The following is a 23,051-nucleotide window of genomic DNA, read 5'->3' on the forward strand; positions in this document are numbered from 1 at the left end:
GCCAGGGCCGGGCAACCCAGTTGTCTTCACCCTTCCCAGTGTGGTGAATTTTTTAGCTCTTTTTTTGTGTGTGAAATTATTTTTTAACCATTTGACTTGAATTTGATTTAAGCAGATGCATATTCTATTCTTTGTGATATGACCATATGGGACACAAATGATCATTTAGCCATTTATTTTTAGCTCAAAATGACAACATTAACACAGTAAAACAGGTTTCTTTCTTAAACAGAAGCCTGTCATGCTTAACTTTTGAGAATATAAGTAAATCTTTCTTTAAAAGAACTCTGTCCTGCTTAACTTAAAATTATATAAATTAATAGAAAGCAATAGAACGAAAAATATTCTTGTAACAGTGCACATTTAGTGCATTTAGTGCAATTGGCTTCAGCTGAGGTATTATTTCAGCTTTTCTAATGCTAATCAGCTGCTCCTGTTTGTAAACCCGCTTGTTCCCATGATTACGCATCTTAACTCATCATCATTATTCATCTATGTATTACTTTTATGTATTAGTCATCTATTTGTTGTAATCATCTATCCTTGCAGTTGTTTATTACACAAAATAAATTATATTATCACACTTCTGGCCACATAGCGCTGATATTCACTGCACATGCCCATATTAACCTTAACCAGAGGGTTTAAAAAACAAACCAGTGTTTACATACCATATCTGCTTCTGCCGTGGCCTGGTGGACAACAAATTGGTTTAGGGTTCCCCGAGCTTTCACGCCCCTCATGTTCTTCATGTGCCCACCATTAGAAGCATGCCTATGGAAAAAGTGCGCCGGCACACAGTGCAGTGCGCTTTATATGTGTTATCGTGCACTTTTCCAGCCAGGTGTTTCCCTTTTCCCATTCCTCCCTGTACTTTTGCAGCCTTTTTTTTTTATTTCTCTGAGGGAACAAACATTGCTGCTCTAATGCTGGGCTCACACTGTGTGATTTTTGGCCCATTTTGAGACAATTTTTGAGTCGTGCGACCGATTTGGCGATCGGCCCGATTTTGGCCTTCATCGTGCATCGTGTAGTATACGTGGGGTAACGAGAAGCGATTAACACCTCACGACCAGCTCCCGATCATCAATCGCTCGTGAGCGTGTCACCACAGCCGCTCACACTGCTCACGCGCAAACACGTAAACGTTGGTGAAAAAGACGGAGCAGCACGGCTGTGATGTGGACACAAGCGATGAAGGCACAACTTGTAGAACTTTGAAAAGCTCATCAGAGCCTTTTCGATGTGGCCTCACAAAATTATCACGACCACAACAACCGTGAAAATAGTTGGATTTACACTGCTGCTCAATCACAGCTGCCTGATCAATGTTTTTCATTAGCAATTTAACAAAGTTGATGGTGGTGGTGTGTGTGTCTGTGTGAGTGAAAGACAGAGAGAGCGACAGATTTTCTGTTATAACCTTCATGTTATGGAGGCACAGTGTGAGCACTCAGGTCGCATCAGAGCATCGGGTGGTATAGTGTGAGACCCTGCATCGTGACCTACCAACTGCGAGTCAATCGTGCAGTTTGAGCAGGAGCTGAATAACGTGACTGAAAAAATCGCACAGTGTCTGCCCAGCTTTAGGTGTACTGTCGTTCGAGACTTGCACCGCAGTGTCGGCGTTTGTTTCCCTGTTGGCCATGCTTCTTGTTGTGGTCATCTGTTGTCTTCCGGTATTTTCTCCGCAAGCGACCTTTCCTCGACCAATGAGATGAGCGGTTATCTGAATTGTCATACTCGAATTGTCATAAGTGTGCTGTCAGCTCATTGGTCACAAAGCAGGAGAGGGGCTGGGAATTATGTTTTCAAACAAAGCGTTAATTCCATAAACATTTATAGACCACTTTTGATTCTCACTGTATTATGGGACAAAGTACGTCCCTTATTAGCTCAATACGGGACGTGTGCTTTTGTTTCTACAAAAAAAACGATTCCGTTTTTTAAGGGACGGTTGGCAACCCTATGACTACGTAGCAATGGACGTAGCAGTGATGAGCAAAAGGGAACGGGGCAACGATTCGGTTCCATCTACACCTTGTAAGAAGCCTGCAGAAAAGAAAGCTAAGTCAGCAGAGATAAGTGAAAGTGACGAAGTCTCCAATGCTACTATATTGAAAGCGATTCTAAACCTTGAAAAAAGAGTGGACGAGCAGCTAGCTGACCTGAGTGTGCAATGCAAGCAAGCTAGTACGATGCTAGCCAGCCTAGCCAAAGCGGTTCAGTTCAACTCGGAGGAGGTGAAAGAATGTAAACAAAAGGTTAAAGAGTTGGAGAGACGAAACGAGCAGTTGACCAAAGATAACTACGATCTCAAGGAGAGAGTGTGAGAGCAAGAAAGGTACAAAATGAGGTGGTGCCTCCGGATTAAAGGATTAGAAGAGAAAAGAGATGAAGGTGTCAGATCGCTGGTTATTGGAATTCTTGGCAAGATCGCACCTGATATGATATCAAAGCTTGAAGAATCTGTGGATGTGGTGCATAGAGTTGGGAAGAAGATTGAGAACAAGGTCCGACATATCATCATTCTGTTTGCTCTGAGACACGTGAAAGAGGAGATTTGGCGTCGCACCAAAGATTCGGCTGTCTGTAAGAACGGCGGTTTCCACTTCGCTGAGGTACTGCCGCGGGAGGACTGGGAAGAGAGGAGGCGGCTGTGGCCGCAAATTGAACAAGCCAGACGGGCTGGGAAACGGGCCTTTTTCCGGGGTCCTCATGGATACATCGAAGGACGGAGGATCGTCGACGTTGAATGAAAGACTTGATGTAAGACTGTATACAGTGGAATATTATTAATGGGACAAAAGAGTTCTACTTAAAGTTAAAGGTTATTAGTCACTGAGTTGGTGACAAGTGTTACAATTTAAACTCATGTTTATATATTTTTCTTTTCTTTTTTAAAAAAAAGTTCTTTTCTTAGCATACTCTTATTATGGTTCACTCAAAAATTTCTTTTGGTTCATTAAACGTTCGGGGTTTGAAGGAAATTGTTAAGAGAAAGGCACTTTTTTTATAATAATGATAATAATAATGGATACTTTATTGATCCCCATGGGGAAATTACTTGTTTTTTCTCTGCATTTGACCCATTCACTCAGTGAAGCAGTGGGCAGCCCACTAAGCAGGCGCCCGGGGAGCAGTGTGTAGGGACGGTACCTTGCTCAGGGGTACCTCAGGGTAGCCGTTAAGTGGATTCGAACTGCCGACCTTCCGATCATGGGGCGACCACTTTACCTACTGAGCTATCCCTGCCCCTTTTATTTTGCAAGGGGCAAAAATGTCACTGTCTGTTTTTACAAGAGACTCACTCTGTGGATGCCGATGTTACCTTTTGGGCTAATCAGTGGGGAGACAAGATTCTTTTCAGTCGTGGATCTAACAGATCTGGAGGTGTGGCGATTTGTTTTAATAAGTTCCCAGGGGAGATTATAACATATAAAGCTGATAGTGAGGGTCATTGGTCAACTGCAGCTTGAAGAGCGAAGGTATATTTCTAATTGTTACAAATCTTTATGGACATAATAACGAAGGTCAAAATAAACGTCTATTGGAAAATCTAACAAATGTTATTTCAGAGTTTAAAGTTATGTACCCCACAGATTACATCCTAGTAGGAGGAGACTGGAACATGACCTCAGATGAATGGATGGACAGATGGCCTCCTCGCTTAGGAAGGAGGCAACAGAATAACATTATTGAGAACTTTTCTAGTGATAATAATTTTACAGACATTTGGAGAAGTTTGAATCCTGGAGTTAAGAATTATTCATGGTTTAAACCTAATGGAGAAAGCAGGTCAAGAATTGATTATTGGTTAGTGAGCGATGACATTTTGAGGTGTACTTCACCATCTAAAATCTCCAAAGCACCCCTATCTGATCACTGTTTCATTGATCTTGTCTTAGAACCAACAAGGATGAAACGTAGTAGCAGGGGATATTGGAAATTTAATGCCAGCCTTTTAAATAAGGACAAGTATTGTGATAAAATTAGACATAAAATTACAGATATAAAAAATGATGACTCAGTAGTGGGTAATATACAGAAATGGGAACTTATTAAATTCAAAATCAGAGAATTCACTATAAAATTCTGCAAAGAACTGAACAGGGAAAAACGGGAATATGAAAGTAATTTACTTCGTGAAATAACTCAGTGCTGTAGTAAAGAAAAACTAAACGTGCAAGAAAAGAATAAATTGATGGAGTTACAAACTAAATTAGACGATCTTTACCTAGAGAAAGCCCAGGGTGCCTTTATAAGATCGAGAGCCAAGTGGATTGAGGCAGGTGAAAAGAACTCATCATATTTTAGTAAGCTGGAAAAGTGCAGACAGCAGAGAAATCTAATCTCAAGCTTGTTGATAAATGGGACTGAATGTAAAGATTTCAGAAAGATTGGAAAAGAAGTCTTCACTTTTTATTCCAAATTGTACTCCTCAGAATATTCAGCAGCTGATTCTGATAGTTTCTTTGATAAGATTCATAATCTCATCCCATGTATTGACAAGCCGTTCAAAGATCTGTGTGATTCAGAGCTTAAAATTGAGGAACTGGATTTGGTGGTCATGAAAATGGCATTAAACAAGTCCCCAGGGACAGATGGACTCACTACTAATTTTTATCAATTCTTCTGGAAGGACCTAAGAACTTTATTGTTTGATGCATTAAAGGAATCGATAGAGAAAAAAGAAGTGATGCCGAGCACGAAACAAGGGCTGATAACCCTGATCCCTAAATCGGGTAAGGATAAAAGAATTTTAGACAATTTAAGACCCATCACCTTACTAAACACTGACTATAAGATCCTGTCTGGAGCTGTAGCTGAGAGGCTAAAGAAAGGCATCTCAAACATTATCAGTGAAACACAATCAGGTTTTTTGAAAGGAAGACTAATTCATAACAATATTAGGCTGGTTTTGGATCTCCTTGAATACAGTGAATTAATCCAAGAGAGAGGGTACATCCTGTTCTTGGATTTTTACAAAGCATTTGACTCAGTTGAACATATGTTCATATTAAAAACTCTGCAGTCTTTTGGTTTTGGAGAGGAATTTATCAATGTTATAGAGATGCTATATAATGACATTAACAGCTCTGTTTTGCTAGAACATGGTACATGTTCAAGGTTTGAGGTTAATAGAGGGATAAGGCAGGGATGTAGCAGCTCACCACTTCTGTTCATCATGGTTGCTGAGCTGTTGTCTATTTTCATCATCATCATCATCATCATCAACTTTATTTATAAAGCACTTTAAAACAACCACAGCTGACACAAAGTGCTGTACATTGGAACTGTAAAATAAAATTACATGAGATATAAATAAAAAACAAATAAAAGAAGAGTGAAATCATTAATTAAATAACTACTGCATTAAAAAAGAAACTAAGTCTCACTGAGGTTAAAAGCCAAGGAATAAAAGTGGGTTTTAAGACGTGATTTAAAAGTGGACAGTGAAGGGGCCTCTCTAACATGCATGGGCAAATTATTCCATAATTTTGGAGCCACAATAGAGAAGGCCCTGTCCCCTCTGAGCTTCCTCCTGGATCTCGGTACCTCCAGGAGCAGCTGGTCAGCTGACCTGAGAGACCGACAGGGTATGTGGGGATGAAGAAGCTCAGAGAGGTAAGGCGGGGCAAGACTGTGTAGACATTTAAAAACAAACATAAGAATTTTAAAATTAACTCTAAAAGACACAGGCAGCCAGTGCAGAGAGGCCAGCACGGGGGTTATATGCTCTCTTTTTCGAGTTCCTGTTAGGAGTCGTGCAGCCGCATTTTGAACCAGCTGCAGACGTGAGAGCAATGACTGACTGACCCCCACATAAAGTGAGTTACAGTAGTCCAGGCGGGAAGAAATAAAAGCATGGATCACTGTTTCAAGGTGCTGCCTTGAAAGAAAAGATTTTAGTCTTGCCAGTCGCCTTAAATGATAAAAACTGGACTTCACCACTGCTCTGATTTGGTTGTCCAATTTAAAATCACTGTCCAACTTAAAACCAAGGTCAGTAACAACAGATTTAAAATAGACTTCCAGGGATCCTAAAACAACAGAGGAGGACTCACAGGGACCACTGGGTCCAAACACCAACACTTCTGTTTTCTTTTTATTAAAATTTAAAAAGTTTCGAGCCAACCAAGCTTTAATGTCATCTAGACATGTCAAGAGAGGTTTTATGGAGATGGCATCCTTGCGTTTTAGTGTCAAATAAATTTGGCAGTCATCGGCATAACAGTGAAATGAGATCCCATGCCTTCTAAGGATAGAACCCAGAGGCAGTAGATACAGAGAAAAGAGCAGTGGCCCTAAAATTGAGCCCTGTGGGACACCACATGACAGAGGAGCAGAAGACGATTCGTAACTGAGAAGGCTGACAGAGAAAGTTCTATCTGACAAATAAGACCTAAACCAATTGAGTGCAGTGCCACCAATACCCACTACATCATGTAATCGAGAAATTAAAATATTGTGGTCTACTGTGTCAAAGGCAGCAGTTAGGTCAAGCAAGACAAGAACAACATGGTTACCAGAATCACATGCCAGAAGGATGTCATTAAAAACCCTTAGTAATGCAGATTCTGTGCTGTGAAGGGTTTTAAAACCTGACTGAAAAACCTCAAAGATTCCATTTTCATCTAGAAAATCTTTCAGTTGACTAAAAACAATTTTCTCTAAAACCTTGGAGACTAAAGGCAGCTTGGAAATAGGCCTATAGTTCGCTAAAACTGTGTGATCAAGGCCAGGTTTCTTAAGCAGTGGCTGTACTACTGCATGTTTGAAATTTGCAGGAACCACACCAGAAGACAGACTGCTGTTAATAATGTCAAGGACATACTGTTGTATACTAGGAAAAATTTCTTTAAAGAATTGTGGAGGGACAGGATCCCGTGGGGAACCTGTGGGCTTAATATGGCGAACCACATCCTCTAAAGAGGAGAGCGTCACAAGCTCAAACTGAGTGAAAACAGCAGCGCAAGGGACAGAGACAGAGGGGTCAGAGTCAGGAGCTGTGATAAGAGCCCTGATGGTGACAACCTTTTCAATAAAAAAGTTCAGAAAATCATTGCAAATCTCAGGAGAAACTTCCAAACAGACATTCAAAGGAGTATTAAGAACAGTGTCAATGGGCCTAAATAACACACGTGGGTTATGACAGTTGGAAGAAATAATATTTGCAAAATATTCCCTTTTTGCCTCTTTAACAGTGTTCTGGTAGCGATGCCAGCAGTCTTTGAGAATTTGAAATGATACATGCAGTTTATCCTTTTTCCACCTCCGTTCTGCTCGACGACATTCCCTCTTAACAGCACGACTGCTCTCATTAAACCAAGGCTCAGGTTTAGCCTTAAGCTGCCTGGTTTTTAAAGGAGCCACAGAGTCCATGATTTTTTGACAGCAAGAATTAAACCAGGAATGTAGGTCTTCTGTGTCAGAGGAATTATTTTGATTAAAAACAGTCACATTAAGGGGTTAACTGTGATGGGTGAACAGATAATAATCAGTCAGCTGGCAGATGATACCACCCTGTTTCTAAGAAATGAGGACCAGATTCCTTTAGCCTTGCAGGCGATCAACCATTTCTCCAAAGCTTCTGGCCTACAGCTGAATATTAATAAATGCAAAATTCTAGCTCTGCATGAGTGTCCCCTGCAAGCAATAAATAATATGCAGATCAAAAAAGAGGTGAAGTATCTGGGCATTGTAATTTGCAAGGATAAGACATCAACAGAAAATAAGAATATCTGTACCAATATAGAAAAGTGTAAGTCAATTTTAAACATGTGGCTGCAAAGGGACATAACTCTGTTTGGGAGAATCTTGCTAACCAACATGGACAGTCTGTCCAGACTCATCTATCCAGCCTTTTCTCTGCCCATACCTCCAAAACTAATTAAATCTATAAATACTCTTAATTTTAGGTTCATATGGAGGAACAAATGTCATTATATAAAGAAAAATGATGTGATTAAGAATTATGAAGAGGGTGGGGCTAATGCCACTGACTTTGATGTTATGAATGGTGTACTAAAATTGAAATGGTTAAGATCTTTCATTAGGAACAAAAATTCCTTTTGGAACATTATTCCCAATGTGATTTTTGGCAAAATGGGTGGAATAGACTTTTTGTTACGTTGTGACTTTGATTGCAGTTCGTTACCTGTTAAACTCTCAGCTTTCCATCAGCAGGTCCGTCTCTACTGGAAATTAATCTATAAACATAGCTTTACTCCTCACAACACCCCTATATGGAACAACAGGTATATCCGTTTGTGTAGGAAATCTGTGTACGTGGATGAATGGAGATCTAAAGGGATTTGGGCTGTAGCTCATTTTATGGATGATAATGGGGTCTTACTAAAACATGAGACGTTTTGTGAGAAATTTGATGTAAGATGTACTGCTAAGAGATATAAATCCCCAGTGAAAGCCATCCCAGTCCCTTTGAGATCAATGATAAAAGAAGATATTGTGCACTCTAAAATTTCTCCTGGACTGAGGCAGCTCTGCATAGCTGGAGTTGAATTTGGTGACAGCAGGTTTACAAACAAAGTGATCAGGAATATTTTGATAAATGAAATTTGCCCTAATCCGGTTAAAAGAAATTATATCCTGAAAGAATTTGAGACCATGGAGGTTAAGGCGATAAGACAAAAGTCTACAGGGAGAGCAGAATTATTAGGCAAATGAGTATTTTGTCCACATCATCCTCTTCATGCATGTTGTCTTACTCCAAGCTGTATAGGCTCGAAAGCCTACTACCAATTAAGCATATTAGGTGATGTGCATCTCTGTAATGAGAAGGGGTGTGGTCTAATGACATCAACACCCTATATCAGGTGTGCATAATTATTAGGCAACGTCCTTTCCTTTGGCAAAATGGGTCAAAAGAAGGACTTGACAGGCTCAGAAAAGTCAAAAATAGTGAGATATCTTGCAGAGGGATGCAGCAGTCTCAAAATTGCAAAGCTTCTGAAGCGTGATCATCGAACAATCAAGCGTTTCATTCAAAATAGTCAACAGGGTCGCAAGAAGCGTGTGGAAAAACCAAGGCGCAAAATAACTGCCCATGAACTGAGAAAAGTCAAGCGTGCAGCTGCCAGGATGCCAGCATAGGAAAATTGGGTTGAACAGTGAGACTGCATTTGTGGGGTTTAGAAACATCCAGAGCATCGCAACAGAAAGGTAAATAAAAAAAGTAAGAGAGAGAGAGAGATAAAGAAATAAATGAACTAATAATACATAAATGAATAGAAAAATAGAAAACACACATGTAGAAATTGTCACATGTGAAATTGTTTTTGGAGAGAATCAGAAGTGAGACAGTTTGAATCCACAGTTCAGCGCAAAGATGCAGGAATTAAATCTGATTATAAAAACACATCGAGGCAACGAAGACCAGCTTACACTCAATATTAATATGAACACACAACATACACGCAATGAAGACATGCTTACACTCATGAATGTGAATACATGACATAAATGCTGAATGGTGTAGATTTAACACACTTAAAGGCTGAAGCTGAGGAATAACTCAGGAAGTTGCAGGACAATAGAGCGACTTTTGTGACAAGGAAAAAGAGACTGGGAGGACCAACCAGTGATTAGAAGCTTAAAGCAGGTTTAAAATAGTGAATTAGAAGTGGTTTCCAGCTGATTGAGCAAAAGAAGTGACGACTGTAGAAATAAAAATAAAAGAATAATAATTGCATTATGCAGCAATGTTTTGAATATGCATTTCTGTTGTCAGGGCAACTTCTCGAGATGTGACTCAATATGCAAATTAGTTGAATGAGTGGGGACAGAAAAAAAAGAAAAACTCAAGTTTCCTGTCTGAGACATGAGTGAAGTTTGCATTGAGAGAAATATATCTGTGACTGTGTGAGAAGAACTGTTTGGTAAAATATATGATAGCAGCCGCAGGACAATTAAATAAAGTCTGTGACTAAGTGCAGTCGTGCAGATCTGGAGAAGAAGTTTATAATTTAGTGATGACACATTGTTATAAAGTGTTTAGAAAGGGCTTAATGGGAATATTACTGTTGGGCAAACTGTGCGGCTTTAACAAGATTTTCTGTGTATTTAGCAGGTGAAACTCTGTCAGCTGACTTCAGACTGTCAGGAAGCTGAAGAACCTGAGGCCAACCACTGAAACATGATGTGGGCAAAATGAACAGAGGGAGGGATTTTAAAGGTGAACATTTAGGACTTACTGCAAATGTTACTATGTCAAAGTTACTGTGACTCAAACAGAGGAAATTCTGATTTTCTTATTTCCACACCCAGCATGTTTTGGGTGTTATATGCTATTAAATAATTTTAAATAAATTAAAAAGTATTTTCACATTTAACTCCAGAAAATCATCAATCAAAACATGGATATTACCTGACCACAGATTCGTGGTGACGTCACTGCTCTTTTAACTGTTCGGTGTCTTTGTTTGTTTGCTGGTTGTAGAAATGGTTTATATGAGCTTTGAGCTGAGAGTCAGAGGTTTCTGTGGACACTGCTCATGTCGGCACTTATATTTCTGACCTTTTCTTATAACCGATTAAACATGATCTCCTCCCTTTTGCCCCCATTTTTGGTGGTGTAGGTACAAATGATCAGGCATGACATTCTCATAATAAATAAGATACTGCAAATAATTATTTCTGCATTTGTGCGATTGAAGTGAATTGAAAATGTGTATGAAATGACACTTTTTAGTTTTTAGTTCACCATTTATGAGGCTTCAAGAAGAAAATAAAAGACAGATCTGAATGTTTGAAAATGTTTTGGAAAGATTCTGTAAAGATGAGATGAAAGATACTCAAAGGATAAATTTAATTGGTTTATTATTTAGATAAGTTGAAAAAAGTTAAACAAGTAAATGAAGAAACAAGGCAGAGGAGAGAAAAGCCCAACAATCCCCTCTGAGCAAGCAGTTGGCGACAGTGGGGAGGAAAAACTGCCTTTAAACGGGCAGGAACCTCCGGCAGAACCAGGCTCAGGAGGGGACAGTCAACGGCCGGGACTGGTTGGGGGGGTTAACAGAGGTGGAGCAAGACGAGGCTACATCAGGTGAGGAAGCAGTAGCGTCTCTCCTCCGGAACAAGTGGAACCATTTTTTCTTTTTTTTCATGCACTTTTCCACGAGCGCTTTTTTCTCCAGGATGAGATTTCTCAGCTCATCGATGGTTTCTGCGTTTTGTTCTTCAAGTTTCTCACATCTTTGTTCCACCTCTTCCAATGTTGCTTGTTGTTCTTCAAGCTTGTCTTTGAGTTGTTTGGATGTTGCCTCCTGTATCAGCTTGTCCTTGTGCATGTCTGCATTTCTCTGTTGGACCTCTTTGTGCTTGTCTTCTAACTGCTCGTTTCTTTTCTGGATTTCTTGGAGCGTGAGCTGCAGGTCTTCATGTATTTTGTCTTCTTGTTGTTTTTGCGCCTGCATTTGAGTGTTTTCATGCTTCAAGTTATTGAATTCCACCAAAATCCCCTTAACGAGCTCGGAGTTGTTTCTCGCTATCTGATCTATCCTTCTCTGCATCTGTGAGCAGCGTTTCTCCAGTTTGTCCTTTTCTTCTTCCACTTTAGTTGCTTTGTCCTCCAGCTGATTACAAAACTCTTGCAGTTTTAGATTTTTAGACTCAAAGTCCTGGACGATACGTTTTCCTTCTTTCAGTCTTTCTTGCTGTTGCTCTTTCTGTTGAAGAAGGTCTTTATTTTGGCGCAGTGTTTCATCCAGGCTTTCTTTCAGCATGCGGTATTTTTCCTGCATGCTCTTCAGTTCGTGCTGCATGTCTCGTTGCTTTTTGTCCTGCTCTTCCTTCTGTTGGAGGAATTCTTTCTTTTCTTCCACAGCTTCATGGAGCTGTCTTTGGAGGAGCCGATTTTTTCGGTCCATGTATTGGAGATCCCGTTGTATCTTATCAGTCATCGTTTTCTTGTCTTGGAGCTGGTTGGTCATTTCTTTTAGTTCTGCACTCTTTTGCCTGTTTTCTTTAATGAGGTGCACAATCTGCTCTCGGCTCTGAGCAAACTTGATTCCCCAGCCCTCATTAATAATTTTTATGTCCGGCTGGCGCTGTTGTCTTTCTTCCAGCTCTTTATTTTGGGCTTCCATTCGTCTACATTTGTCCTCCAGTTGAAGTTTGTCTTCTTCAATTTGTTGCATTTTTTTCTGGAGAAGGTAGTTTTCCTTCCTACTCTCCTCTAACGCCCTTTGGAAGGATGAGACGCCATTTGGGGAAATTGGCCGGCCACGCCAGGAAGGAGAGGCGGCGTAATCTTTTTGAATTGGTTGTTTTTTTCTTGGAAACATGTTGGAGTTTCTATACGATGACTTTGAAGAGCTTGTGGTGAACGTTTTGTAGGCTGCAAACACAGATGCTGCTGAAACGAACTAAAACTTGCTGTTTCTCACCCCTACTTAAGGAAAAACATCAAAGGACTTAAGATTCTTAAGATCTATGACATCATCACTCCCTAAGCCAATGAGATTGTCACAAGACATTTTGGAATGGGGTGTTTTTTTTTTTAAACTGTTTTCAAACTTAACTTAAAATTTCAGTGTTTCCTGGTTGTGGACTATTGGTTAGTCCAGCCGATTAAGAAATTAATTGTCACAAACATCCCTAATATTATATAACAGACGACAGAAAACACGAGTTTTTTTTCTACTCAATAGAGGTATAATAAAAGTTTTTTTAATTATCCTACTTTTTAGAAAAGAGAACATTTATTAAAGATTATGTATTTAATTAAAAAACTCTGTTCATCTAAAGCAGGGGTCAGCAACCTTTAAGACCCAAAGAGCCATAATTGGCCTATCTGGGGTTGAAAGGCTCGATAAATGCACGGCGTTTCGCCGGGTACACCGGCTTCCGCGAGTGTGACGCTTATTTTGAGCGATGAAAAAATAACAAAATATAATTTTATTTGTATATTGCAAAATCACAATAATCTTCCAATTTAGAACTACAAGTTAAAAAAAGAACTAACATAAATAAAATACACTTCAGCTAATTTATTTTCACAAACCACGCGGAGCCGCACTATAAGGACTAAAGAGCCGCAGGTTGCCGACCCCTGATCTAAAGGGTTTAACAAAAAGGGGGAGCTTCCTGCTGGAAATTGAAATGTCCCCATGTCCCCACTGGGCGATCGTGGCTCAAGAGTTAGGAGTTCGCCTTGTGATCGAGCCCCGGCTTGGACAGTCTCGGTCGTTGTGTCCTTGGGCAAGACACTTCACCCGGCAAGACACTTCACCCGTTGCCTACTGGTGGTGGTCAGAGGGCCTGGTGGCGCCCCAGGGTGGCTGTAGCTACATCACCAGTGTGTGAATGTGTGCGTGAATGGGTGGATGACTGAACGTGGGTGCTTAACTAGTTAAAAAAACAAACAAACATCTGTCTCTTATTTTTTATGTCACACAGGAAAGAAGCTTCAATGTCTGATGAGAAGACATTAATTTGTTGGTGTTTGTGGTGTTTGGTGCAGTTTTCTTGTTCTCTGGCTTGTTGTTTATTTACAGTGGAGATGAAGATCTCTAACAAGTTGATTTGTTCACATTTGCGCATTTTTAAGAGGAATGTGTTTTTTGAGTTTGTACACTATATGCATGTAAGGCAACCGTTTCCTTTTTCTGTATTTTTGTGTGCTGCTCTTTTAACAAAAGGGGAACAAAAGACATTTAAATCGACCTCAGATGATTTGTTTAAATTTTTACAAGGTCTTACTGAGGTGATGCAAAGTGAAACATGCTTCTTTTTTGGTAATGTGCTGGAAAAGCTTGAAAATTGACCTTGAACGTGCTTAAAAAGTGCTTGAATTTGACCCTAAAAATGTGTATGAACCCTGCATATATTGCAGTATTTACAGTTTATAGTAGGAATTTCATGGCAACAGCTAATCTTTATTTTGTTTACTGGGAAATGAAATGCTGCCAATTCACAAAGCTGTGCTTCAGCTGCACTTCCTGTTGTAGACTTGTGATGCACACAGGCTCTGTTCCAGCACTCAGCATGTTCTTCCTTATTTGCTCCACCAGCGGGAGCTCCTAAACTATGACATCTTGATAGGAGTGAACCAGGGAGAGGGGCTGAAGTTTGTGGACGACAGTGAGGACAACGACGGCATCTCAGCTGCGGCGTTCGACTACACCATCTCCAACTTTGTTGACAACCTCTACGGCTACCCAGAGGGTGAGGACGCCACCTCTGTACACTGCCACTTTTTCAGTTATTCCATTTTACAGCCTCCTCTCACTTAACTGCATTTTGCAGCATCATCAGGTTTTGTCTCATTAGGAGCCGCGTTTGTTGATTTGTTCGTTTTTTTCTGTTTGCTGTATTCATTAAAATAAACGGATAATCGTCAAAATGACAAATGTGGACAATTATCAAAGCTTACATTACAATTCTGACAGCTTGAGTTCACATGAATTTTCAAAAGAATATCAAAACCTGTGAAAGTGCTTTAAGCGTTTAAAACATGCGAGTAAAGAATGGAATCAGTAACATGTGAGCCCAGTGAAGTGCATCAAACAAGACAAGCGTGCTAAAGAGAGCCACTCATCCACATCACGGCGTGTCTGCGCCTTAACCTTTGAGGCTCTGTGGGCAGTAATGCTATCATCCCCCAGGTAGTGGGCTCCCAATCTCAGTGTCGGTGTTTCTGACAGATCGGCCTGCGAACCCCTCACAGCCGGACCACAGTCACAGTACAGACATGTTTGGATAATGCAGTCATGCTTCCTCTCTGCTGCCTGTCACTCCTTCTGTTATCAGAAAGAGTTTTTTTTCCTCTCTAGATTTCTCACTCGCTTCCTGTTTACGGACCACCAGTGGGTGGCACCAGCTGTGGCCACTGCCAAACTCCATGCTGAGTTTCAGTCCCCAGTTTACTTTTACACGTTCTACCACCACTGCCACACCGAGACGCGGCCCGAGTGGGCCGACGCCGCGCACGGAGACGAGATACCTTACGTGTTCGGCGTACCGATGATCGGTGCCACGGACCTGCTCCCGTGCAACTTCTCCAAGAACGATGTGATGCTGAGCGCTGTGGTCATGACTTACTGGACTAACTTCGCAAAGACTGGGTAGGCCTCATGTCACAGTAGTGTAAACTGTACACGTTACTGTATGTTCACTGATAGCCTTCTAGTCATCTTGAATACTTGAATCTAGGTTGCTAGTTTAATTCCCGTGTGGCTTTGAAGAATTGAACATACTGGTTCACCAAAAGCATCCAGATCCCAGAGCAGCCGGTTGGTCTTAGATAGTTGAAAGGTTGCACAGAGAATGGGCCTCCTGTCTGTATTCAGTGTATTGATGCCACATGTTACTTATAATGGAGACTGAATATAACTTTGAACTGAAACGTTTAACCTTTATGCTCCACCAGGGACCCCAACCTGCCCGTCCCTCAGGACACCAAGTTCATTCATACCAAGCCCAACCGCTTCGAGGAGGTCATCTGGACCAAGTTCAACTGGAAGGACAAGCAGTACCTTCACATCGGTTTGAAACCTCGTGTCAGAGACAACTACAGAGCTAACAAAGTGGCCTTTTGGCTGGAATTAGTCCCTCATCTTCACAGCCTGCACGACGTGCTCTTTCCCACCACTACGCGCTCCCCCGCAGGCCGTGACCCCAGCACCATGAGGCCCAGAAACAACGTTCCTCGAACCACTCGTCATCCTTACCCTACCTTCCCATCAGATCCTGAGCCCGAGGGCTCAGAGCGCCCGCCCCAGGACCTCTTTCCCAGACACACCCGCGACTACTCCACCGAACTGAGCGTGACAGTTGCAGTTGGAGCGTCGCTCTTCTTCCTCAACATCCTGGCCTTCGCCGCCCTTTACTACAAGCGTGACAAGCGGCACGAGATGCGCCGGCACCGGCTGTCCCCTCAGCGGGGCGGCCCCGCCAACGACCTGGCTCACAGCCAGGAGGAGGAGATCATGTCCCTGCAGATGAAGGACTGGGAGCACGACGCTCACCACGACATGGAGCCCCCGCGACCCCACGACATCCTGCGGCCCGCCTGCCCTCCCGACTACACCCTGGCGCTGCGCCGCGCCCCCGACAACGTGCCGCTGATGACGCCATACACCATCACCGTGATCCCCAGCACCATCACCAGCATGCAGCCTCTTCACGCCTTCAACACATTCCCCTCCACCGGCCACAACAACACCCTGCCCCACCCCCACTCCACCACCAGGGTATAGTAGGGACAGGCCCGACACAGCGCCACCTAGGGACCAGGAACACTGGCTCTGCTTCCGCTCTGGAAGGGAGGCCTCTAGACGTGGGCCTTCGTTCTGTCCTCTTATTCTCTTCTTTCTCCAAAAGCAACTCCACCTGCTGCGTCATGTGCTGTGAAACTTGGCAGCTCCCTCCACTGGTGGCATGTGGAGGTGCAACTGAAGTGTCCAGCAGCAGATGAGCAGTTTGGGGTGGGTGACTCAGATCTTTCAAAGATACTGTTTTCAAAGACGGTCTGCTGTTTCCAGGCTCAAGACCTCCAACATTTGTCAAAGGGACGAATGCTCTCTCGCTCCTCGCTGTTTTCTCTTTTTTACGTTGGCGTCATCTCTTTTTCCATCTCCTGTGTGTTATGTGCACATTATGCTTCTCTTTTCTACATCCGTGTTTTATTACTGCTCTCTTCCTCTCATTTGACACGCCTCCCTCCTGCTCTTCTCTAAAAATTCCCGATCTGCTGAGCAGTCTGGAGGGGGGAGGCGTACACTAAACATATAACTATGAAAACACTGATATCTTTCATTCGACCAGCATTTTTAGGTGCCAAGTAAGTACTGCTGTGTTTCATTTCTCATCGAGGGAGAAGAAAAACCAAAGAAAAATAGAGTTTCGCTATTTACCGTCAACTAACAGAGTTCTGTCATGTTCTCATGACAAAGTGCCAAACTGGCCTCAGTCGTGATTTTCTTTCTTCCATCTTCTCTCTTTTTGTTGTTTTGTTTGAAGCATTTGTTTAATTGTTGTTTTTTATTGTGTGGAAAGAATTTTTCTGAAAATATAGATATAGAGAAATGATATTATATATAGTTCTATATAAAATGTGTACAAAGGAGAAAGTATATAAAAGGGTTTTCTCAGTGGGGGATCTATGCATGAATTATTTTTAAAGACGTGGGGAAAAGGACACTGTACCTGTCGATGCACGTTTCCCAAAATCTAAACGAGTCATATCGCTCCATGTTTGCTACTTTTGGTTTTAGGTTTTCTCCCGCAGAGTAAGAGCATCGCAGGAGCATCGCAGGAGCATTGCAGGAGCTCCTGAAGTCAAACGACGCCTCCCAGCACTCATTTATTAAAACGGAGTCGATGCCAAAAGTCTTAAACGTTAGAATCAAAGCAACAGCTGTGAACTCAGTCATGGTGTCATGTGCAGCCTCCGTCTTACTGTCACTGATTTTTAATTTTAGGGTACGTGAGGTAAAGCGTCCGTCGATGTAGCTTGATTGTACAAAATTATTTTTCTACGTTATTAACAAAACAGAGCAGAGACTGATGCTGCTCCTGTCGGACCCCCTTATGTCTGCCACATGTGTATTCTGACTTCATATCATCACTGCTCCCTCCCTCCTCCTCTCTCCATCCTACACCGCCTTTGTTATTTAACACCGACCCCCCCCCAAACTGATAATCAGACAAATTCCCAAACAGCTGACTTCACTGTGTCGACACCGTTCCTGACTATTTCTGACCTCAGCTCAGCTCTGCTATTATCCTCACATTAAGGGTTCGTTCACCTGCCTGCAGATGATCTGTGAGCGTCGGTTGTAAATTAAACTCTAAGCACACTGAGGGTAACCGGGAGGCATTCAGGACCTGCAGTGCAGAGCTGCAACATGAAAAAAAGGGATGGGGGCTCAGATCTCCTGAACAGGGTGGAAACAACACGGTGGGTTTGTGCTGTTTGTGATTCCTGCTCCGTCACTCTGGTGGAGACCACTGCAGCTCAGCAGCGCTCCCTGCTGATCCTCTGATGAAGATGTCAACAGTATGTAAACTGAGCTGATGTGCTGCTGTTTGAGCCCACGTGGTAGCGTACGTCCAGTATGGGAGAACTTAGTCACCGGTGCTGTCTTTGCTTGTGCTCTAGCTTTAGCCTGTTTGATTGTTTGTTTTCTATTTTATTACTGCCTAAAAGGGGAGGTGGGGGAAACACATGCCTGACTTCTCCTGTCAGAGGTTTTGTAAGCTCAGTGGAAGGGAAACGTGCACAATGTAAATCATAAAACAACTGAGTGGGGCTGTGCTGCAGGTGGATCAGTGCTGTGGACAGTAGCTGTGGAAAAGAGACTGGACAAAGACTCTCAGCCTTAAATACAGGACAGAGGATGATCCGATCATCTTTCAGCTAACAGTGTCGAGCAGAAGGACGGCCGGCTGATGCGTCCGTACGAACCCTTTTGTACTCACTCCTGTGTATAAGGAGGTGGCGAGGGGTTGTGTAGTTAACCTCAGTGATAGGTTTGTAGCATAAACCTATTCGTTGGAACGTTAAGGACAATTTAATTACATAGCAAAGCAAGACACGAGTAGGCAAAGTTCTTTATGTTTCCCGTGCACGGGAGAGAACCGGACAAACGCCGTTCCTTCGCTTCACCCCAGTTGCTCTCGTCCGCTCCCCCGTAACACTGCTCTTTTATTGAGGTTACATGAATATACATATGACGTTCATTAACATATGACGTCTACATACAAACAAAGAGTACGTTGCCTGTGCGTGCCTGTGTGTGTGTGTGTGTGTGTGTGTGGGGGGGGGGGGGTCAGAGTGTGACCCCATAAAGACTTCCCTAAACCTGCTGGTCTGGAAGTCCAGCAGTTCATCTAAACAAAAGGCACTTAGCCTAAATCAGATATAGATACATTTATCCTAAATGAACAGAGGGAGTGACTTTAAGTCTGATTTCAGACTATGTCAGTATTAGTTAAGCCAAGAGTCGGGCAAAAGCTTTATGACCCGGAAAGTTCTAATTCCCACAACATATTGTTGGATTAGTAAGCAAAACTTTTCTGTGATGAAGATTTTTGGGGTCGTTGTTTTAGTGATGGGTTCATTCTGTCAGTTAGCTTTGGCTTGTTTTCTTATTTCAATAGAGGGAGTTTTACTAAACATGGACATGTCGAGGAGCGGCTCATTATTTTTGTAACAGTGCACTTAGAGAAAACTGTCAGGTGTCGCCCCCTTTGGTGATGATGTTTTGTGCTCTGATGAGCTAATAATCAGCTCTCTTTTCCTCCTTCTTTGTTCTAAGCAGGCCTGCAAGATTGAATTAACAGCGCTGTAAAACATTGTTGTGAGAGCAAATATAAGGTGAGCTTTTCCAGATTACAATGGGCTGAGGAAAAGGTCACCTGTGGGAACCTGCCAGTTCCTGTCTAAAGGATTGCAGCGAGTCAATCCAGTCCAAGATCATAAAGAACTCTTTTTCTAAAAACAAAAGAAACAACAAATAAATGAGCTCATATTGATGAGGGTGGAGACTCTGATGCTTTGTGCGTGAGGCTCCACTATCAGCAAGATCTAGTGTGAATGTGTGTGCATGATGTGTGTGACTGGACTGTGACTGGACTGACCATGTGGACTAAAGTGTTGACTGACTTGACACTGAGACAAAGACTGGACCAACGTTAGGATGAGTAGATGTTGACAAGCAATTCACGACGCCGGTAAGAAAAGGGTGGATGCTTTGCTTTGCTTTTGGCAGGAGCACAAGAGAGAGAGGGAGACCGAAAGGCATCGGTTTGTCACATGGCATCGGTTTGTCACATGGCATCGGTTTGTCACATGGCATCGGTTTGTCACATAGCATCGATTTGTCACATGGCATCGATTTGTCACAAGGCATCGGTTTGTCACATGGCATCGGTCTGTTAGGTTTTGGGATGAGAACGTGTTGGATGGTTATCTGTCTTGGTCTGGTGGAGGTCTCTTCCCATAAGAAGACTGATGACTTTTTCATTAACACTGAAGTGTTTCTTTCTTCTCTCTCCCCTCAGATGACTTCACACTATAACCAAGGACACCTCATAGGGGATCATCTGATTGTGGCTTCTCTAATAATCTTTCTAATAGTAATATTGTTCACTGTTATGTTACAGAGTGAAGTGAGATTAGTGCTGTAAAACTTCCATAACACTGAACAGATGCCACCACAGATATGTTGAAATCTCAGTCAAAACTAGCAAAAACAAATGAAATCCATGAATCAGAAATGCTGATTGTTGAACAGATAATTCAGTCTGTGCATGAGGAGGATCCACTTTAGACTAAACTACATACAGAAACACAGGAACCAGGGCACAGTGTAAATCCAGGACCTCTGTGTGCAACAGCTGACCTGTATGAACACAAAACACTGATTGAAGTCCACGTTGATGCTTTCTGTCTGTTTAACTTTTACATTTGAAGCAACACATTTTACTTCAAACACACAGATCAGGTAGAAAACTGTGGATTAGAAAACAAATTGATCAAGAAGGTCCTGAAGCAAGAAGTTCATCATTGCATAGAGTAAGAAAAAGGACATGAATCATCCCACGGGTCTGTGCAGTCGTTATGTTATCATCACCTAAATCATGTCTGCATACTGTGTGTGTGTGTGTGTGTGTGTGTGTGTGTGTGTTGCTTTTTTAAATCTTCTACTTAGAGTTCAAACTTGGATAGTGATAAAAACATTGCACTGCTTCATTTAATATTTCATTGAACACATCTGTGGTTGAATTTGAATCTTAAATGTTTTGATTTCAAAGATGTGGTTCTGATATGAAGGAACAGGAAGTAAATTGTTGCCATGGATACAGTGAGACAGACGCCTCAGACCCTTATTTTTTATTTCTTTGACTTTTTATTTTATTGATTCATTTCTTTATTTTTACATTTGAAAAAGTGTATTTGTCTGAATGAACTAATCCCCATTTCCCATGCTTTGTATCACTGGTCATACTGGGAACAGCCATAGAAAATGTTTGTAAAGAAGAAATCTTAAACATGAGCAGATTCTCAGGCGATTTCTGTTTCCTAACCATTGTTTCAGTGCACACGTCCCATCACTACATGTGTGTTAAAGATTTCTTTGGGATCAAAATCATCCACTGACAGTTATCAGTACAAACAGGATGCAAAAATCCAAAGTTCAGACTTCAGAGTTACTAAAACAGAGATGTGAGGAAAACTGGTTCTTCACACGACGTTTCATGTGTGAACAGTAGAGGTGGTTTCATTTTCACATGTAGGTGTTGCAGTGAGGATTGCAGGGAGACATTTGCTGAATAGCTGCAGCTCTGCTCCTGTAGACTGCCTCTGAATGTGTGTGTGGTGATAAAGTCACTTTAATTAAATGTCACCTGTCAGGGAAAACTTTGTGTTGACTGAAGAAAGTTCACTTCTCTTTCATTGCAGCTCCACTCTTATTTTTGATGCACTCATTTGTTTCATAAATGATTCAATGATTTTGCCACAGCTCTGCATTGTCAGGTCGGAGCATGTGTGCTTTTGATGAAATGCTGATATGATGACGCTTGATTGGGGAAAGATTTCCACAGGTGGTGTTGTTGGTCTCCTTCTTCCAGTTTTCTTGTTGCTGCCTCTCTCCTCGCCTCAGTTGCTGCAGCTGTATCATGTATGTTGTTATGTTACATACAAAGAGGAATTTGTGACATTAAAGAGTAAAGATTCTTCTAATTGTTTTCATCTCATCTCCTACTGCTTTAGTCTGCGTGGACAATATATGAGTAAATCATTACCAAGCCAGATTATATTTGGAATATTTCAAACAGAGGACATTACAGTGAAATCTGCTTTCAATGTGACATTTACTTTGATCCTTTAAGACACAGTTTATACATCAGACAAGCTGTTTGCAGAGCGATTAAATGTTTGATATTGTTGTTAAAGTTGTACAGATGAGCGTTAATCACCAACAGCTTCATTCATGTGGATGAACTGGACGGTTCCAGGGAAACTATCAGGATCACACGCCTCCAGTGGTCACTGTGAGTAACTACAACTCTGCACATACAATAATTAAGATGAAGAAATGTTTTTATTGTAGAAAGATGAACCAAATGTAGTTTGACTCTCTGACAAACGATGGCAAGATAAAAGTAGTTTGTTAAAAAAGACACAAAAATGGTAACAATGCAAACAAATACAAACAACAGCATATCCTGATATGAGGCTCACAGATCAGGATCAGTACAATACGTAGCAACCGACATTGATGTTGCCATGGTGACCGCTGCTATATATAGTGTTTCTGTTACCTCACTTGTCTTAAACATCAACGCTGGCTGTTTTTCATTTTACTAATGAGTCCACTCTCTTCCCTCACTTTCGTCTCTTCCTCGTGTTTGAGCTCCTCTCAGAGAGGATTTAAGAAAGAGCTTTGATGATGGCTGTAGCTCAGGAGACAGAGCAAGGCATCTAATGATCAGAAGGTTGGTGGTTCAATCCCTGACTGCTCCAGCTGGCACGCAAAGTGTCCTTGAGCAAGACACTAACCCTCTCCGATGCATCCATCAGAGTATGAATGTGTTAAACAAGAATCAGTCCATTCACCATGGAAATATCAAAGTAGAAAGTGATGGCAGTTATGATTGGCTGCACAGCTGGATCACATGACCAGGTGAGTGGTACAAATAACAGGAAGCTTCTCTTGTGGCTTTAATAATCATTTGAATTGATAACTTGTGATTTACAGACTGTTCTTTATCTTTTCATTGTCGTCTGAAACACAGAAAAATATCAATGTTGGAAAATATGACATTTATATCTAGTTTCTACAGGATGGTTTAATTCTCCAAAGGCCACCACAGACATGACAAAGTTATTTCATCATTATAATGCACAAAAACAAAAAGCAGGATGAGCCCTGCTGCTCACCAAACTTGTGTTGAATAATAATTTGTGAATCATTTAGTTTAAAACATCAACTGACTGAATCCATGAATCTCATCATGTGTTTCTGAGTGAAAGACACAGACATGTACAGACTGAACTGTTTCTCTAACAGGTAAGA

General features: G+C 41.7%; 1 protein-coding gene across 1 annotated transcript; it reads left to right on the forward strand.

The window, feature by feature from the left end:
- Window positions 1-1,982: 1,982 nt before the first annotated feature.
- Window positions 1,983-16,223, forward strand: LOC146634672 (neuroligin-2-like). The gene is made up of 5 exons (XM_085349933.1): window positions 1,983-2,329; window positions 2,489-2,621; window positions 13,974-14,207; window positions 14,776-15,089; window positions 15,395-16,223. Exons 1-5 carry the CDS (start codon window positions 1,983-1,985, stop codon window positions 16,221-16,223), a joined length of 1,857 nt encoding a protein of 618 aa, XP_085206059.1.
- Window positions 16,224-23,051: the final 6,828 nt, after the last annotated feature.

This window comes from Diplotaxodon limnothrissa, linkage group LG3 (genome assembly GCF_057381915.1).
Source record: "Diplotaxodon limnothrissa isolate DT_005_m linkage group LG3, D_limnothrissa_male_GT1.1, whole genome shotgun sequence".
In the NCBI taxonomy this organism is placed as follows: Eukaryota; Metazoa; Chordata; class Actinopteri; order Cichliformes; family Cichlidae; genus Diplotaxodon; species Diplotaxodon limnothrissa.

Bases quoted from the DNA above. Each gene is read 5' to 3' on its own strand.
- LOC146634672 (XM_085349933.1), top strand. From the start codon at position 1,983: ATGGACGTAGCAGTGATGAGCAAAAGGGAACGGGGCAACGATTCGGTT. The intron at 2,330-2,488 runs GTGAGAGCAAGA...TGTGGTGCATAG, and splicing joins TACGATCTCAAGGAGAGAGT to AGTTGGGAAGAAGATTGAGA. The intron at 2,622-13,973 runs GTACTGCCGCGG...TTCCTGTTGTAG, and splicing joins GCGGTTTCCACTTCGCTGAG to ACTTGTGATGCACACAGGCT.